This window comes from Vollenhovia emeryi, unplaced genomic scaffold (genome assembly GCF_000949405.1).
Source record: "Vollenhovia emeryi isolate VEMERY1.0 unplaced genomic scaffold, V.emery_V1.0 DF939129.1, whole genome shotgun sequence".
Taxonomy (NCBI): domain Eukaryota; kingdom Metazoa; phylum Arthropoda; class Insecta; order Hymenoptera; family Formicidae; genus Vollenhovia; species Vollenhovia emeryi.
This window is the reverse complement of record NW_011967237.1, coordinates 618,782-633,195: the sequence shown is the minus strand read 5'-3', so window position 1 is coordinate 633,195 and position 14,414 is coordinate 618,782. Positions and strand designations below refer to the sequence as shown.

The following is a 14,414-nucleotide window of genomic DNA, read 5'->3' as shown; positions in this document are numbered from 1 at the left end:
GAGAGAGAGAGAGAGAGAAGAAGAGAGAGAGAGAGAGAGAGAGAGAGAGATATGACGTTCACAAAAAAGTTCTTAGAACTCGTTCTTACGTTTAGAATGAAGCTTATTAAATCTCGTACGAGGATTTATCAATTCGTATTATGTTCAATTTTGCAGCAATATTATTATGCAGATGTACAGTACATTGTTCGTGTTAAAGAGAGAAAATGTAGCATCGATTGCCTAGAGATGCGCAAAGAACTCAAGTGTGGGCGACCGGCGGGCGATTTTGTGAATATTTTGCGCGGGTGCATTGAAAGTTGATTCCTTCCGTGTAATTTAACTTTTATCGTAGTTGAATTTAATTTGAAATAAATTTCGCCATCGCACCAATTAACTTGAACAGTAGCTCAATTGTCTCTTTATCTCCTTTTGCAGGCAGAATCCGAAAAAAGAACTAGCAAAACAATTCAACTACAGTTAAGCTTAATGGATATTGGCGATATTGACGCTAAATTAAACGACGAAACGTCTTCAAAGTCTCATCAATTAGGGTTGATTGAGGTTTATTGTCTTCTCTACTTCTATTTTTAGAAGGCGAAGAATCGGTTAATCACGTCTTTGATCTGCTCAAATGTCTTCGGGCGTTATACTTTCGCAACACAAAAGGCAATTACATGAATACAAATCTCCCTCCGCGAAAAAGAATATAATAATATTAAACAGTTACGTTCGCTCGCTTATTATTAGAAGCGTAACGAATTAAGCAATAAAGGGAATCGGGCATTTAATTGTTGCAGTTTCCTGCCCGGCGTAAAAACACTCAACTTTTCCAACGCCCTAAAGAGGAAGTGGTTAAACCAATGTTAGCTTTAACACGCATGGGAACGGGGGAGAAGCCGGAGAAACGCGATAGAGTCTCTCGCATGAAAGCCAATCGGTGCTAGTCTTGCCAACGAAATCAAATGCCTCTCATTATGCATGCCGCCCGCCCATTCGCGCCACTTGGGATACATACACATAAAGCCCGCGGGGCGAATATATTCGTAAAAGTATCGAAGAACGCAAAAATTCGAACGCTCAACTTGTTGAGAGACGTTCCTTGAACTCGTTTTCTCGCCGACGTCACGCTCCGTCGTCAGTCTATTCAAAGGCAATTTCGCAGCCACCAAACGCTCCTTGAGATTCTTTCTTATTCCGGAAACGAGTCTCGCCCACGTTCAGCACGCCCGGTCCCAATCCTTTCCTCCCACCGCGGAACGTCTCGCAATCTTAAATTTAATAACCGACCCATTGACTAATCGACTTCTTCACCGGTCGAAATTCTCGAGGAAGGTCAGCTACAAGTTATCGTACTTTTCCTCACTCACACGTGATACATCATTCCGAAATGTCGCTGCATTTACGTTTCCTATTCTCATTAAAGTTTCATTAGGTATAAGCATATAATTAAATGAATGCCGCGTACTCTGTCTTCATTCTTTATCTTGTCCCGCGATATAAATACACTTCTTTATCTTGTCGTAAATAAATATCGTTTGGCAGAAGTAAGAGAGGCGATTCAAACGTTCGACGTATTGACTGTCGAAAAAATATTCCCGATATTTCTCTCATCTCCAAAAGGATACGGACATTTCTATCGTCTCAAAAATACGGCCAATTACCGTTCATCAAACAGACCTGCTTTTTTTTTCTTGCTCGCATGCGAATATACAGGAATACGAGCACGAAGTACGAATACCGAGGTGTACACAAGTATCGACGTACAGGAACACGAGCACTCTGCGATAGATAATAAAGCAATTATAAAGAACAAAGAATAATAAAAAGAAGCGAGACGAGCTGCCTGACGTTTAACGTTTCAGCGTCTTGACTAACAATGAAATAGCAGTACACTCGAAACTCGGTGGAAAAATCAATTTTCAAGCTCGATGTATTTCACGACTCGGTCGCGGCCGCGTGTTTACAGGAACCTTTTTCTTTGTACCTAGCTATGCTTTATACAATCGCCTGTCGAAAGTATCGACCTTCCGCGGCTGAAGGGCCAGTCTATATGCGCGTTTTCCATCGATCGACGTCTCTGCGCGTGCAATCGAAACGCGCCCGCGTTTTGCACGCGCGAGCATGTGTAGGATAAAGCGACGCGGCGCGCTAAACAATAGATTCATCCACGTCGCCACGTAGCGTCGCTTAAATGCACGGCAAATGACACGTCGCGTTGTCGTCGCTTCGGAATTTCGCCCGACGTTCGCTCGGCGATAATATTTAATTTCCCAACCTCCCGCGTGCGAAGTATATGAAAATGTTATTTCGCGCGTCAAGAGAGGAGAACCCGAGACATCGGATCGTCTTGACGGAAAAGAGCGCGTAAAATCGCCATTTTAACGCACGCCGTTAAATCTTAATTCCGTTCAATTTTACAATTTTACGGGCGAGTTGCTCCGGTCCTCGTTAAAAAGAATTGACTCCGTCTCAGGCGGAGGGTGAGGATGCTGTGCGAGTGGTTTCATTTACCGGCGGAGTCGCGTACAGTCTTTGCGTTTGTAAATCTTATTATTGGCATTTGTGTACAAAATAACACCAGAGCGGATCGTGGACTGCATAGTAGAACATTTTCATATAAAAAACATTGAGGTTCGAAGTCTAATTCGTATCGCATTATGTATTTGAAAATGTGAAATGCATTGTCAAGTGTACCAAAACTTGGTAAAATTTTTAATTTTGTTTCGTTTTTTTATATAAAGTCGACCAGCATAATCTAGATTTTGCTGCATGCGTACTTTAATTCCGCGAAAGAGTTTTGCATTTCTATGGAGCCAATTAAAAAATTACTTCTAACAAAGAATGTCGATAAAACAGACGGCTTTAGGATCCCCTTAAGATTCTGGGTCAATTGCAGACGGGATTCACCGGGACGCGAGGTGTGCGAAACTGATAAAATTTACCAACATCGCGCGCACCAACGCAACGTCAAACGACGAGAAGATGCGTTATGAAAATGCATATGGGCGGGCTCTCTCGCCGTACGAGACCGTGCCCGGAGCAACCGGGGATTCCAATAGCTGTCAGGCGTTTTACCTACGATTTAAAACGTCCAATATATGAATTTTTTTTTGTTCAAATGCCACGAGGTTACGTTCGAATGTTCTTTAGCATTTTCACAGCCGACCCGACTCGACGTTACAAATGTTTCAGTCTTAAAACCCCCGTTGGGCCGACACTTTTGCAAAAAGCTGCAACTACCAAACCTCCTCATCCACTTTGCGCGCCTCTATTTTTTTAAAAACGCACGCACGTCTACGCGGCGCACCGCCGCGCTCCTATTTTCTTTTCATTTATTACATTTTATTACGCTTTTATACTTTGCCAAAAAAATATATAGCGCGCAAAGTGCGTGCGCTCCGTCAGGCCGGGAAAGTGATCAACGTCAGGATTCTCGTGTTACGATTTACGCTAAACAGACAGTGACGTCATAATAGCATTTTATCCTATAAATGGGCGGTGATGCAATGCCCCCTCTCGTACATGCATGTTTCGACGCACGTACATATTTGCTGAAACAAGAACTAAACGGCACTACTACGCGTTTGCTCGTGCACCGAGTATCGTTTGACATGTGAAAAAAAAAACCGGCCCTTTCCCTCGGCGCGTCCGGGATTGGGTCATGAAAATTATGGCAAGCCTACGCGCGCGTAGCGTGTTCCGCTGGGTGTGGTCACACGTGTTGCGTGTCAATATCGTGCAACGTATGTGCACATACAAAAGGTAAAGGGGAGCGTCGCGCTCGTGTTTCGATCGGTGCGCGGATTCCGCAGCGGCGAGGGGAGAGAAAATAAAAAGAGAGAGCCGTTCGAACGCGATCTGGCGTTTTGCGCGAACGAAACTCACTCGAATCGGATATCGGGCCGATCGCACGAATCTCGCTAGCGCAATTAAATGCAACCGATCGCCAGCCGATTCGACCGCTCGCGATCGCGATATTGTTATTACTGCGATATAATTGATCGTCGCGTCAACATGTAATTTGCTCAGCGAAATTGGTATTTGTTCAAGCGGGGGACGATCGCCGAGAAATCTGCCCGTTCCGCCTTCCCCCCCCCCTCCCCTCGGTTGTGAAATCGAGCGATTTATTTTTTCTATATATTGATATTTTTATTGATATATATATTGATATTACTTTCCTGTATATAAGTAGTTGCATATAGCTCGCGTTCTCGGTCCATTCAATTTTGACGACAAATAGAATGGAACACAATGGAAAGCCGCATCGATTTTACGCGATTCTATGGGCGAATCACGTTAAAGAATTAAGGAGTACCTTCCGCTTCCCCAAGTGCAATTTCCTCGCTTTCGACGTTTCGAATATTTCGGCGCTTGTCCGAGAATGATTTACCGGCCGGTGCGACCGCGGACGAGTTCCGCGCGATTGCATTCTATAAAAGCGTAGCGCGGAAACGAAACGCGCGGTCGGCCCGGGTCGAATCTTTCCAATTTATTTTCCGGGGGATGATTCTCGGCCGTGAACAGCGAGCACGCGGGACGTTTTCGAACCATCGGTTTGTATTTGGATTTCATTTATAAACCGGCCAAGTACCCTGGCTGAAAATATGCTCGATGTCGCTGTCGCCGCGCGCCGAAGATTAATCGGGTTTCCCAATGCGAAGACAGGATAAATCTCCCTTTATCGCGTTTACCGAAACGGGATGGATTCCCGTCGACGAGGGATATCGCCGATCTACGAAAATGGATTGGCTGGGACTCAAACGACGGAAGCGTTTTTATCTTCGCGCGTCCGCTAACTGTAATTTAACATTTCGCGATGAGGTGTTTCGCATTTTGAGGAGAAACGATCGTTTTTCACGAACCGCCAAGTGATCTCGCAAATTAAGAAACGCTCAGGCAAATTAATAAGTAAACATTTTAACTCCTGTACACTCTTAAGCGTGTACCGCCAAGAATTGGAGTTAAAATAAAAAGTATACGTAATTATGAGGTACATAAAAATGCACCGAAATAGGAGGGAAGATGGTATCTCGAAATTAGGAGTCTTATTTTCAGGAGAAACATGTCACAGAAACATGTCTTGTTGGTGGATGCCCACAATTGATCCGCATTACAGAGTACAGTCGAAATTTAATTCTTGGCACTGGCCACTCTGGGAAAAAAAAGACAGCAACCCATTTTGCGGCCCACAATTGGTAATCAAATTATTTGAATTGTTCGTACCCTGGGAAAAATTTTGACCGTATTTCTGTAATTAAGCAACTTAACATTTCAGTTAGTGCGTCTTAAGCGAAATTTATCTTCGCGTTACTGAATGTCGATATAATTAATTAAGAGAATTGATTAGTATTACTCTAAAATCTTGGATATAGATAGCTAATTCCGATTTTTAGTTACGCGGGGTAAACGATTAAGAGTTACGGACAATCCAAATAATTCGATTACTAATTGCGGGCCCCAAAATGAGTTGCTGTCTTTTTTCCCCAGAGCACGAAAAATGCCTCGAATGTCTATATTACAAAACACGTCCATAATGTATGTAATGTGCACTTCGTGTCTTTAGCCGACGCGATCACGCACGTGTGGCACAACGAAGGAAGATAATAACAAAAGCTGTCTCTCGTTGGCATGGAGACAGGCATTTGGAGGTACATTGTACCTCGTACTACTGTAGGAGATACGTACGGGAACCATTTGTACCACCTAAAAAATGTACCGTGAATTTATATAGACGGTACCTCGAGCGGTACCTCCAATCGTCTGATCGTTATATATTCATTATTACCTCATATATGTTGTACCTCGTATTAATATCCTAGCGAAAAAAATTTCTATAAATAACTACACAAATTAACTTGAAATAGAAATTTGTAGAAATTTTTATATCTTCGTCGAAACGTTAATTTTTCTGTGAAAATATATTTTGTAAAAATTTTTATAAAAATAGTATCACAAATTACAATGTTCTCCAATCAAGAAATTATTGCAAGTAGTATTTCATGAAAATGTACAATTTTGTAAAAATTAGTACAAAACTTTACTAGTTTTAAAAATTTGAGAAACAACAAATTTGCTTACTTGTAGAATATTACTTGTAAAATTAACAAAGGTGCTCCAATTCTAGCGTGTTGATTTTTATAACGCTTTAAATTTACGTAGAATTTCTTAAATTCTTATTTTATAGTTTTGTAGAATTTTGTAGAATTCTTTCCGGCAGGGTATACCGAGAAAAATATCCTTCTATCAGCATGTAACTCAAATCTCAATTATACTTAAAAAATTGTACTACCTTTCCTCCTATTTTGGTGGATTTTTATGTACCTTATAGTTACGTATACTTTTCATTTTTACGTGTACCTCGAATTTGACGGTACTACGCGATACAAGATTAAGAGTGTACACTTCTCTCCGTATGAGACTGAAATTTTATGTCATCTTAAGATTAAAAATAATGAAATAAAGTTAAATAGAACCATTATGATATAAATCAAGCAAGCGAGAGCGCCTTTAGGTCCGAGCAAGACGTTGGTAGCCCAATAATTGTAATCTAAACTGTGAATTTATATACCATTTTCCACCTTGTCCTGCGCGCCGGTTTCTTTTCGGACATAACACAGTTTCATTTAGATGGCATTTAAAATAATTAGAAATCGTTTATCGATTTTACTGTGTGAATTCACTGACGATTCCATCTAAATAAAACTGTGTTGTGTCCGAAAAGAAACCGGCGCGCAGGACAAGGTAGAAAACGGTACAGTACCGGCCAATAATATACCTTTCGATTTTTTGAGCACAACTAATTTTAAAGTGCACGAATGAAAAGTTCGAAAATCATGATGTACTTTGTCAAATTTCATTATCTTTCGTGTACAAGATGTATCTGTTATCAGGTGTCTACTGTAAAATTTTGAGCACGTTCGGTGCGCTTCGACGGAAGTTATGCTCAGAAAACGTAAAAGTGATATACTTTTGGCCGGTACTGTATATGAATTCACATTTTAGATTACAATTATTGGGCCGCCAACATCTTGCTCAGACCTAAAGGCGATCTCATTTGTTTAACATGAATTTAATTTTATTTAAGTGCATTCTTTACTTCGGTACGATACCAGGATTTTTTTCACAGAAACGCGTCGAAGACACTTTGCAAAAGCGTTCTAATATTGCAAATTTCTTCGGATGTTGTTTCAAGCTTTCTTGTATATCGAAATATTTTGTCACATACAAGTATTATGAATTTCGCAAGAACGCCCAGGCGATGAAAAATCCCCGAATACAGCTAACTCCGTGCATCGCATAGTAAATTAGTTCGCTGCGTACGAGTCTGCCGGGAAATCCGGCAGACGTGTACGTTAGCGAGGAACTTCCTGCCGGAAGATTTCTTGCCAAATCATTTGAGCTTGCAGCAAATTGCAACAAGTTTGGCGATTGAAACTTTCAAGACCCGGCCAAAGACAATATAAGACGGCCGGGTGTCGTGATTAGAAATTGAAGGGAACGAAGGGCGAAGATATCGCGACATATGTGTACGAGTGCGATTAATCTTGCGCGATTACTACAAGTTTTACGGATTCTTGCCAGAAATTCCAAATACCGTTGATCCAGAAAAGAATCCATGAATCAAAATTAATACTCAGACTTTCATAACGTTTACACCTTCTAAGTTTTTGGTAAAATTGAAAAACCCTCTCTCTCTCTCTCTTTCGTGTACAAATTTGGATAAATTGCATTGATCTTTTTAAATTACAAATTTAACTAGAAATGCGAAGTGCTGATTGTTGGATTTTGTTACATGCTTTTAAATGAAAACGATGCGTGACAAAATACAAAATAAAATTGCACTTCTAAGTCAATATCGCACAAATGGTAAAAATACTCAAAGCTAAAATTATTATTATTATTCATACACATGATTAAAGAGCAAAAACGTACGTGCAAAGCTTTTGTTCATCAAACGTTCGTCAAACTAAATTGAAAAAAAAAAACGATATCTCTGGATCTTTCCTAACACAGAAATTATTATCAATTGTACAACTATTTAAAATGTCAAACGTCGGAGTACTCGAAGGCAATTATTTTTATAGAGAAGCGCTTTTGACGGAGCACTTCCTCCATTGTTCAAGCGCATCCGCGGCGCAATCGTTTATTAAACGGCGACAGAGATCTCTGATCATTACAGTTTTTCCAGTCGCAGATGCTGTCGACGCAAAGCCGACGTTTCTCCGCCACGTCGATTCGTTAGAGAATATCCGTAACGAAGCGTGCGCAGCGCGTTTCGCCCTTTCGTTCGGAGCTATTATCGCGGCGGCGTGTCGCATTGCAAACCGCAGCTATCGTTTTCCATTACGCCGTATAGACGTAACGATCTGAACAATGCTCAATTAACAAGGCATGCACACGCGAGCCGAGCCACGCGTAGCTTTTACGAATCGAATCAGAGTGTAGCGCGTGATGACATCGATACATCAATCTGCTCTACAAAGGCGGACAGGTGCGCGTGCAAATTCGAAAGGTTTGAAAGGCGAACGTTTGAAAAATTTTCTATTTGAAAAACGAGTGTCGAGAGGGACGAATTTTTTATTCCATTAAAATTTGTATCTGTCGCGCTAATCCGCGCGTCCGCCTCTCCCCTAACACCGTAAAAAATTGCTGGCTATCTAGAAAAATCATTTTTCCATTTCGCGCGCAAAGGGAAACGAGAATTAATTTTCCAATCAACAGAGCTTCGCGCTCTCCCCTCGTAATTAACATCGTTAATTGCTAATTAAGTAGACGTCATAATACAGATTATCGATGGAGAAAGCAGCGGATAAAATTACCGTACACGCCGCCTTTCGAGAAAGCAACAATAACTGTCGGTCTCGTACGATCCTTTTGTCATTCGAGATATCGAAAATTTGTCTTCGCTTCATGAAACAATATCGCGGATAAAAGTGCGCTTGAATGAAACAACGTCAATCGCTCCGATGGCTTCGGGAGAGACCGAGCAAATTTCTATTCTCATCTGGAACATCGTGCAGCTCGGATGTCGAAGGGTTGGGGAAATACGAGAGAGATGTTAATGGACTTACTCAATGTCGCATTGTTGACACGCGACTGGTCCGTCTGCGATCTGAGTAATCGCAGTCGATTCAGCTTGCTCTGTTGCTGGTCCAGCTTGTGCCTCAATCTAGCGAGTCTGTCCTGCTGTGCTGGCTCCTGAAACGGTAAACAGTGCGTGAACGCGATCGCTCTGTAGTGATCTATGCGCTGAATATACAGTCGACACGGCGAACGGCGGTGGACTGAGATAGAAATGAAAATGGGACCTCAGCAACGTTGTCCGTGTTTGCAAAATTTTTAATCAAACAACTTAACTTCGAACGGTGTATCTGTCGACTTTTCACGGTTTGATTCCGAAACGTCGGTACTCCGGCGGATCAATCTACGTGTCGAAACAACCGGAAGAAAAACGCCCCCTCGTAGCTTCTTACTCGCGAGTTTAATTCCGCCATTATCAACTTTGATGGAATCGCGAAACGAGATTACGCGAACCCGGGGGGGAATAGGTCCGCCGGGGGGGGGCGGGGGGGACCCATTCCCTCTTCGAGACCGCTCCTCGAGATCAAGGCTGCTCAGTCGTGAAGGTCATTGTAACGGTAACTGCACAAGCGTACCTATCGACCTCCCTCGCTGTGATCTTCGAGCGAGAGAGAACGCGCGCGGCGTACGCTCGAATCGTCGGGGGTTGACGCATCAAACGCAAACGTAATTCCAGAACGAATCGCTGAATCACGCAGGTGTTATCCTTCGATTCGAAGTTGACGCTCTTCCGATGGCACTTCTCATCGGTCGAATCAAGAAGCGTCAATGGTGATTCCAAGTGGCGCTTCATCGTAATCCGCGAAAACGATAGGGGAATAATGAGACTCACCTGTGCGCCTCGAAGCACGGCTAAGCGGGCCTCTTTCTGCTCCAGGAGGCGCCTTTGCTGAGCGATTTCCCGCTGCTGCCTGGCCGCCATGCTTTCAAGCTCGCTGAGCACCAGCACAGCACCACCCCCGCCCACTGCTAACTGAAACAGCGAGATTAAATGCACGTAAGCATACGAATGTGTGCGCTAAGGTAAAACGACGGCGACGAGGTGCGCGCGAGGGCAGGTACGGAGCGGGCGACAGGCGGCGCCGAATCGGCGATTAATTACATCTCGAATATCGGCTTTCGATCAACGGCCTTCGCTGTTTCTTGGCCGCCCGCGAATGCTTCCGCAGAACGCACCGGGCGTAAAAGAATTACGTGTCGTTGTTTGCTCAGCTGCCTCCGCAGGCATTTTTTTTTCAAATATACCGAAAAATGCTCACCTTCAGCCTCAGATTCAAGACTGTCTTATTTCTCGTATCAGTATGTACTATTCGTCAAAAGAATACAAATTTTTTTAAAAAATATGTAATACATTAAATATATATGTTAATATATTAAATTTTTTCTCGAGTAGAATGTTTAAAAATAAAAAAATTGAAGCTTGAATTCTTTATCCTGAAAGTTCCTACATCCTTTGTAAAGATAAATCTTACATCTCCACACACATTTCCATAAGAAAGGAAAAGAAATTCAAGGAATTTAAGCCGGAAGACGCGAGGATCAAGCGAGGACGTGGTCGTACCGACGTATCTCGGTTCTATTTACCCTTTACCGAAATTCTGACTTAATTAGTGGCTGCGAGTATCAAAGCGGACGCAAGATGGTAATCGTCGTTTACCGCGCGCGACGGATAGAAACTATCAAAGTCACTCGCATTATCGAAACTACGAATCTCTCCGGTCTGTAACCGGGTCGTTGATCAAGAATCATTCATTTGCGTGCTTTCTAAATCCTTTTGCAACGTCGGGGGAGCGAGTGCGAATCCCACTGTGGGGAGAGCGCTGGAGAGGACCCATATTGACTACGTTTCCACCGAGGGCCAGAGTCGGGTCAGAGTCGGGCTGGGGTGAGCGCTTCGGTGGACACACCAAATTCAAACCTGTGAACCCTACCTTGCTAAATTTTAAGGTGAAACAGAATCGAGGTCAATCAGAAAGCTACCCATTACTATTTAACCTGTTGCCAACACTACAGGAGCCTAACAAGACTCTTGTCGTTTCCACCGAACCACATTTGGTCCACCGACCCTCATTAACCTTAAAATTTTATAAGGTAGGGTTCAGGTTCGGGTTTGGCGTTTCCAAGAGCGCTCACCCCACCTCTGACCCTCGGTGGAAACGTAGTCAGTGTAAAGATGCAAGGTGAAACATGGCGCATGTAACCCATTTTTGGGGGAAATTGTTCACCGGTTCTTCCCTGCATTCACCCGCAATGATTTGCAGTTTGAAGGTTGGGGCAAATATTTCTCATCGGTCAATTTGGTAGCTCGGGCCACTTCTGATTGGTTGACACTGCGCCTCCACCGGATTGCTTCACCTTGTATCTTTACACCGTGGCTGGAGCGATCCGGGCGATGTGTGTTGCGCGCTCGCGGCTCTTTTTGTTTCATCTCCCGTGCCACCATCTGGAGAGAGCCCGACCGCGCCGCGCCGCGCCCGATACCAGGTAGAATCCCAAGGTCGGCGTGCGGCCCTTCGAATTCCACCGTGACAAGGACTCCGTGCAACCTTCGTACGTCAATGAAAGTGCGCCGACGACGGCGGCAGGTAGGCCGGGCCCGCAAAATAAATGCGCACCGAATGCGCGAGCACGCGCGATGAAAATATCGGCGCGGTCCGCCCGGACCGGTCCTCCCCGCGGAGAACCCTGGATCGTAAAGAGGGTCGGGATTTTCCTCTTTCGTTTCTCGATTTTGTTCCGCTTGCCGATCGAGATAAAATGCGCTCTTGCGGAAATACGCTTGCGCTTGTACATTTACCCTTTTACTGCGTGCTTCTTATTGCGTTTTTACATCCGGCAGCCGCAAAAGTATAAAAGCAAAACTCGCGCCCGCCGCCCTTTCCGATATTCGTGACCGCGGTACAGTAAAAGCTTCTGTCGCGCGCGGCTTATTGTTTGATAAATTATCCGTGTCCCTTTTTTCGTGCTCAGAAGTTGAATTAGTAACGCTTTGCATCTCTGTTCGCAGAAACGTCCTGACAGCCGTTTGAATAAAATACGGGGAATAAAAGGTGGGCGCTTTTAAATATCAAAAGAACGAAACGATAAGAGAGGCCGCCTCCTTTCGGACTTCCGAGACAATCGCGGCCACCGAAGTTACCCGTGGGCTCAAAGTTCCGAGGCCGCGTGTATAATTCAAGTAATGGATAACGAGGATCAGAGCCGTCTGTCGGAAGTTGGGGAGGGTAGTAGAGCCGGAGTATCTGGCGCGAGTACATCGATAGCTCCGGACAATATGTTATTGTTAAAGTTAATCTTCGCCGTGACACAATCCTCCGCGCCGACCGCGTCTCCCGGCGCGAATCAAGCGGTCTCGAAGCGGCAGTTACAGCGAAAGTATCGCGTCGCTCGGGACAATAACGACGCGTCGTTGGAACGGGAAAGATAATATAATACGGAGGACGCCTTTTCTCTCTCTCTCTCCCTCTCTCGGCGGAGCCGCCGCCCCCCCCCCCGTTCCAGCTTCTGCCTCTTTTCATTCCGCGCGCGCTCACTCGCGTGACAGTTAATTGTTTCGAGCAGGCTGCGCGAGCGCGGTCGAGAATGGCAAACGGCGAGCGGAGCGCGGCGGCTGCGTCGTACGTATCGCGCGATCGCCAAGAGAAATGAAAAGGGAGCCGTTTCCCGACAGCTCCGCTTCCCGGCGGAACGAACGACTCGCCTCCGATCCCATTCAATTTCATTATCCCGCCATTCCGTTATGATATATACGGTTGGCTACGAGATACATACATTATGCTTCATTAACCCGTAAAAACGAACGCTCAGAGCTTTCTGGGTTACGCGCCCGAACACGTTTCACGCTCCACGCGTGCCCCAGTGGTATTTCCCTCTGTCTTGACAAACACGTATATCTAAGAGGCATCTTTAGGACGTCTTTGAGTCACCCTTTAGATATGTATGTCTAAAAGGCGACTTTAAGTCGCCTTTTAAGCGTCGTCTACAATAACCGGCGTAAGCGTGGAGTAAGAAGTAAGAGTAGGAGTAACGTTTTTGGCGTAAGCTGTTTACGCCGACTCAATCTACAATACGGTGAAGTAGGTGTTGTAGGCATGCGTGAAAAGGCGTAAGAGTAAGAGTAGGCGTAAGAAATAAAAATAATTCATTTCGCTTACGCCCTTACTCCAGCTCTATTAAACCGGAAGTAGCTCTCTTACGCCTGCTCTTACTTCTTACTCCACGCTTACGCCGGTTATTGTAGACGACGCTTTAGACGTGCGTGCTGTATGGGGCGTTTTGCGCGATTCAAGTATCCTCTGCTTATCGTCCAAAGTTGGATGTAAAAAATAGTTGTTTGCGACTATCAGAGGCGGAAATCTCGGGGAAAACGCCGCGCTTCTCTCGAGGAAGCCTGTTTAATTTATACCGAGCGCATTCTTGCACGTCCCCCTCATCCATTTATCTTCGGGAATACTTTCGACAAAAGATAATTGCGCGCGCCACAAGAGAACGATAGTCGCAATCCTTTCGCGCCGAGTCCCCCCGATTGAGCTGCTCGGAAAGAAATGTAAGAGGGAAAAAGGTAATCTCGCCGACCGATAACCGAGCAGAATTTCGTTTCCGTGCGTGAATGGGCAGGAAAGTTGCGAAAAGATGTTCCCTCGAGGGAACACGTAAACGAAAAAGAAATTTCTCATAGAGGCGGATTCTTGTAGGAGCGGATAATCCCCGGGGGATGATCCGCCCGGACTATCCCGCTGCAAAATTAATTTCGAGGAGCCTGAAAACAGGTAGCGCGGAAGAAGCCGTAATCGGCAGTTTGTTCGGCTCGAGGCGCCTCTCGGGTTGAGGTCTCTTCTTTTTCGGGCGCAGCCATTCGCGAAATTAATGAAAGCGAGACTCATCGCCACGTGAAGGATGAAACGCGGAAGAACAGAATTATGTAATTAACTCGCATTTTCCCTTCCCGACTGCAATAGTTTTAATATAATTGTCGCTCGCAGCCCCTTCGTAAATTTCGAGCTAAGAAGAAAATACTTCGGACGTCCGCGGGACGTTCTATAAAGCTCTCTTGAATCATATAAAAATTGACTCTTTACAATACCAAATCTGTTAGAGAAAGAGAGAGAGAGAGAGAGAGAGAGAGAGAGAGAGAGAGAGAGAGAGAGAGAGAGAGAGAGAGAGAATCGGAAAATAATAACTCTCGCGCGACCGTTTGTCAGTACTGGGCTCAATGGGTCTCTATAGATTGACAATTTTCAAGTAAGATTGTATCATGCGTTGTATCGAGTCTTAACAAAATTGTATTATTCACTATACCAGTAATTTTACCGTTTCAAGCGTAGCAAACGCGGATGATGATCTGTAAATAT

General features: G+C 44.4%; 1 protein-coding gene across 3 annotated transcripts in view; it reads right to left on the bottom strand.

The window, feature by feature from the left end:
- Positions 1-14,414, bottom strand: part of LOC105568384 (probable serine/threonine-protein kinase yakA) — a 65,886-nt gene that overhangs the window by 10,640 nt on the left and 40,832 nt on the right. For all 3 annotated transcript variants that reach the window (XM_012024023.1, XM_012024022.1, XM_012024021.1), the window contains 2 exons: positions 9,896-10,036; positions 9,054-9,180 (listed from right to left, as the gene is read on the bottom strand). In XM_012024023.1, coding sequence (XP_011879413.1) covers positions 9,054-9,180; positions 9,896-10,036 — 268 coding nt within the window. The remainder of the gene's footprint in view (positions 1-9,053; positions 9,181-9,895; positions 10,037-14,414) is intronic.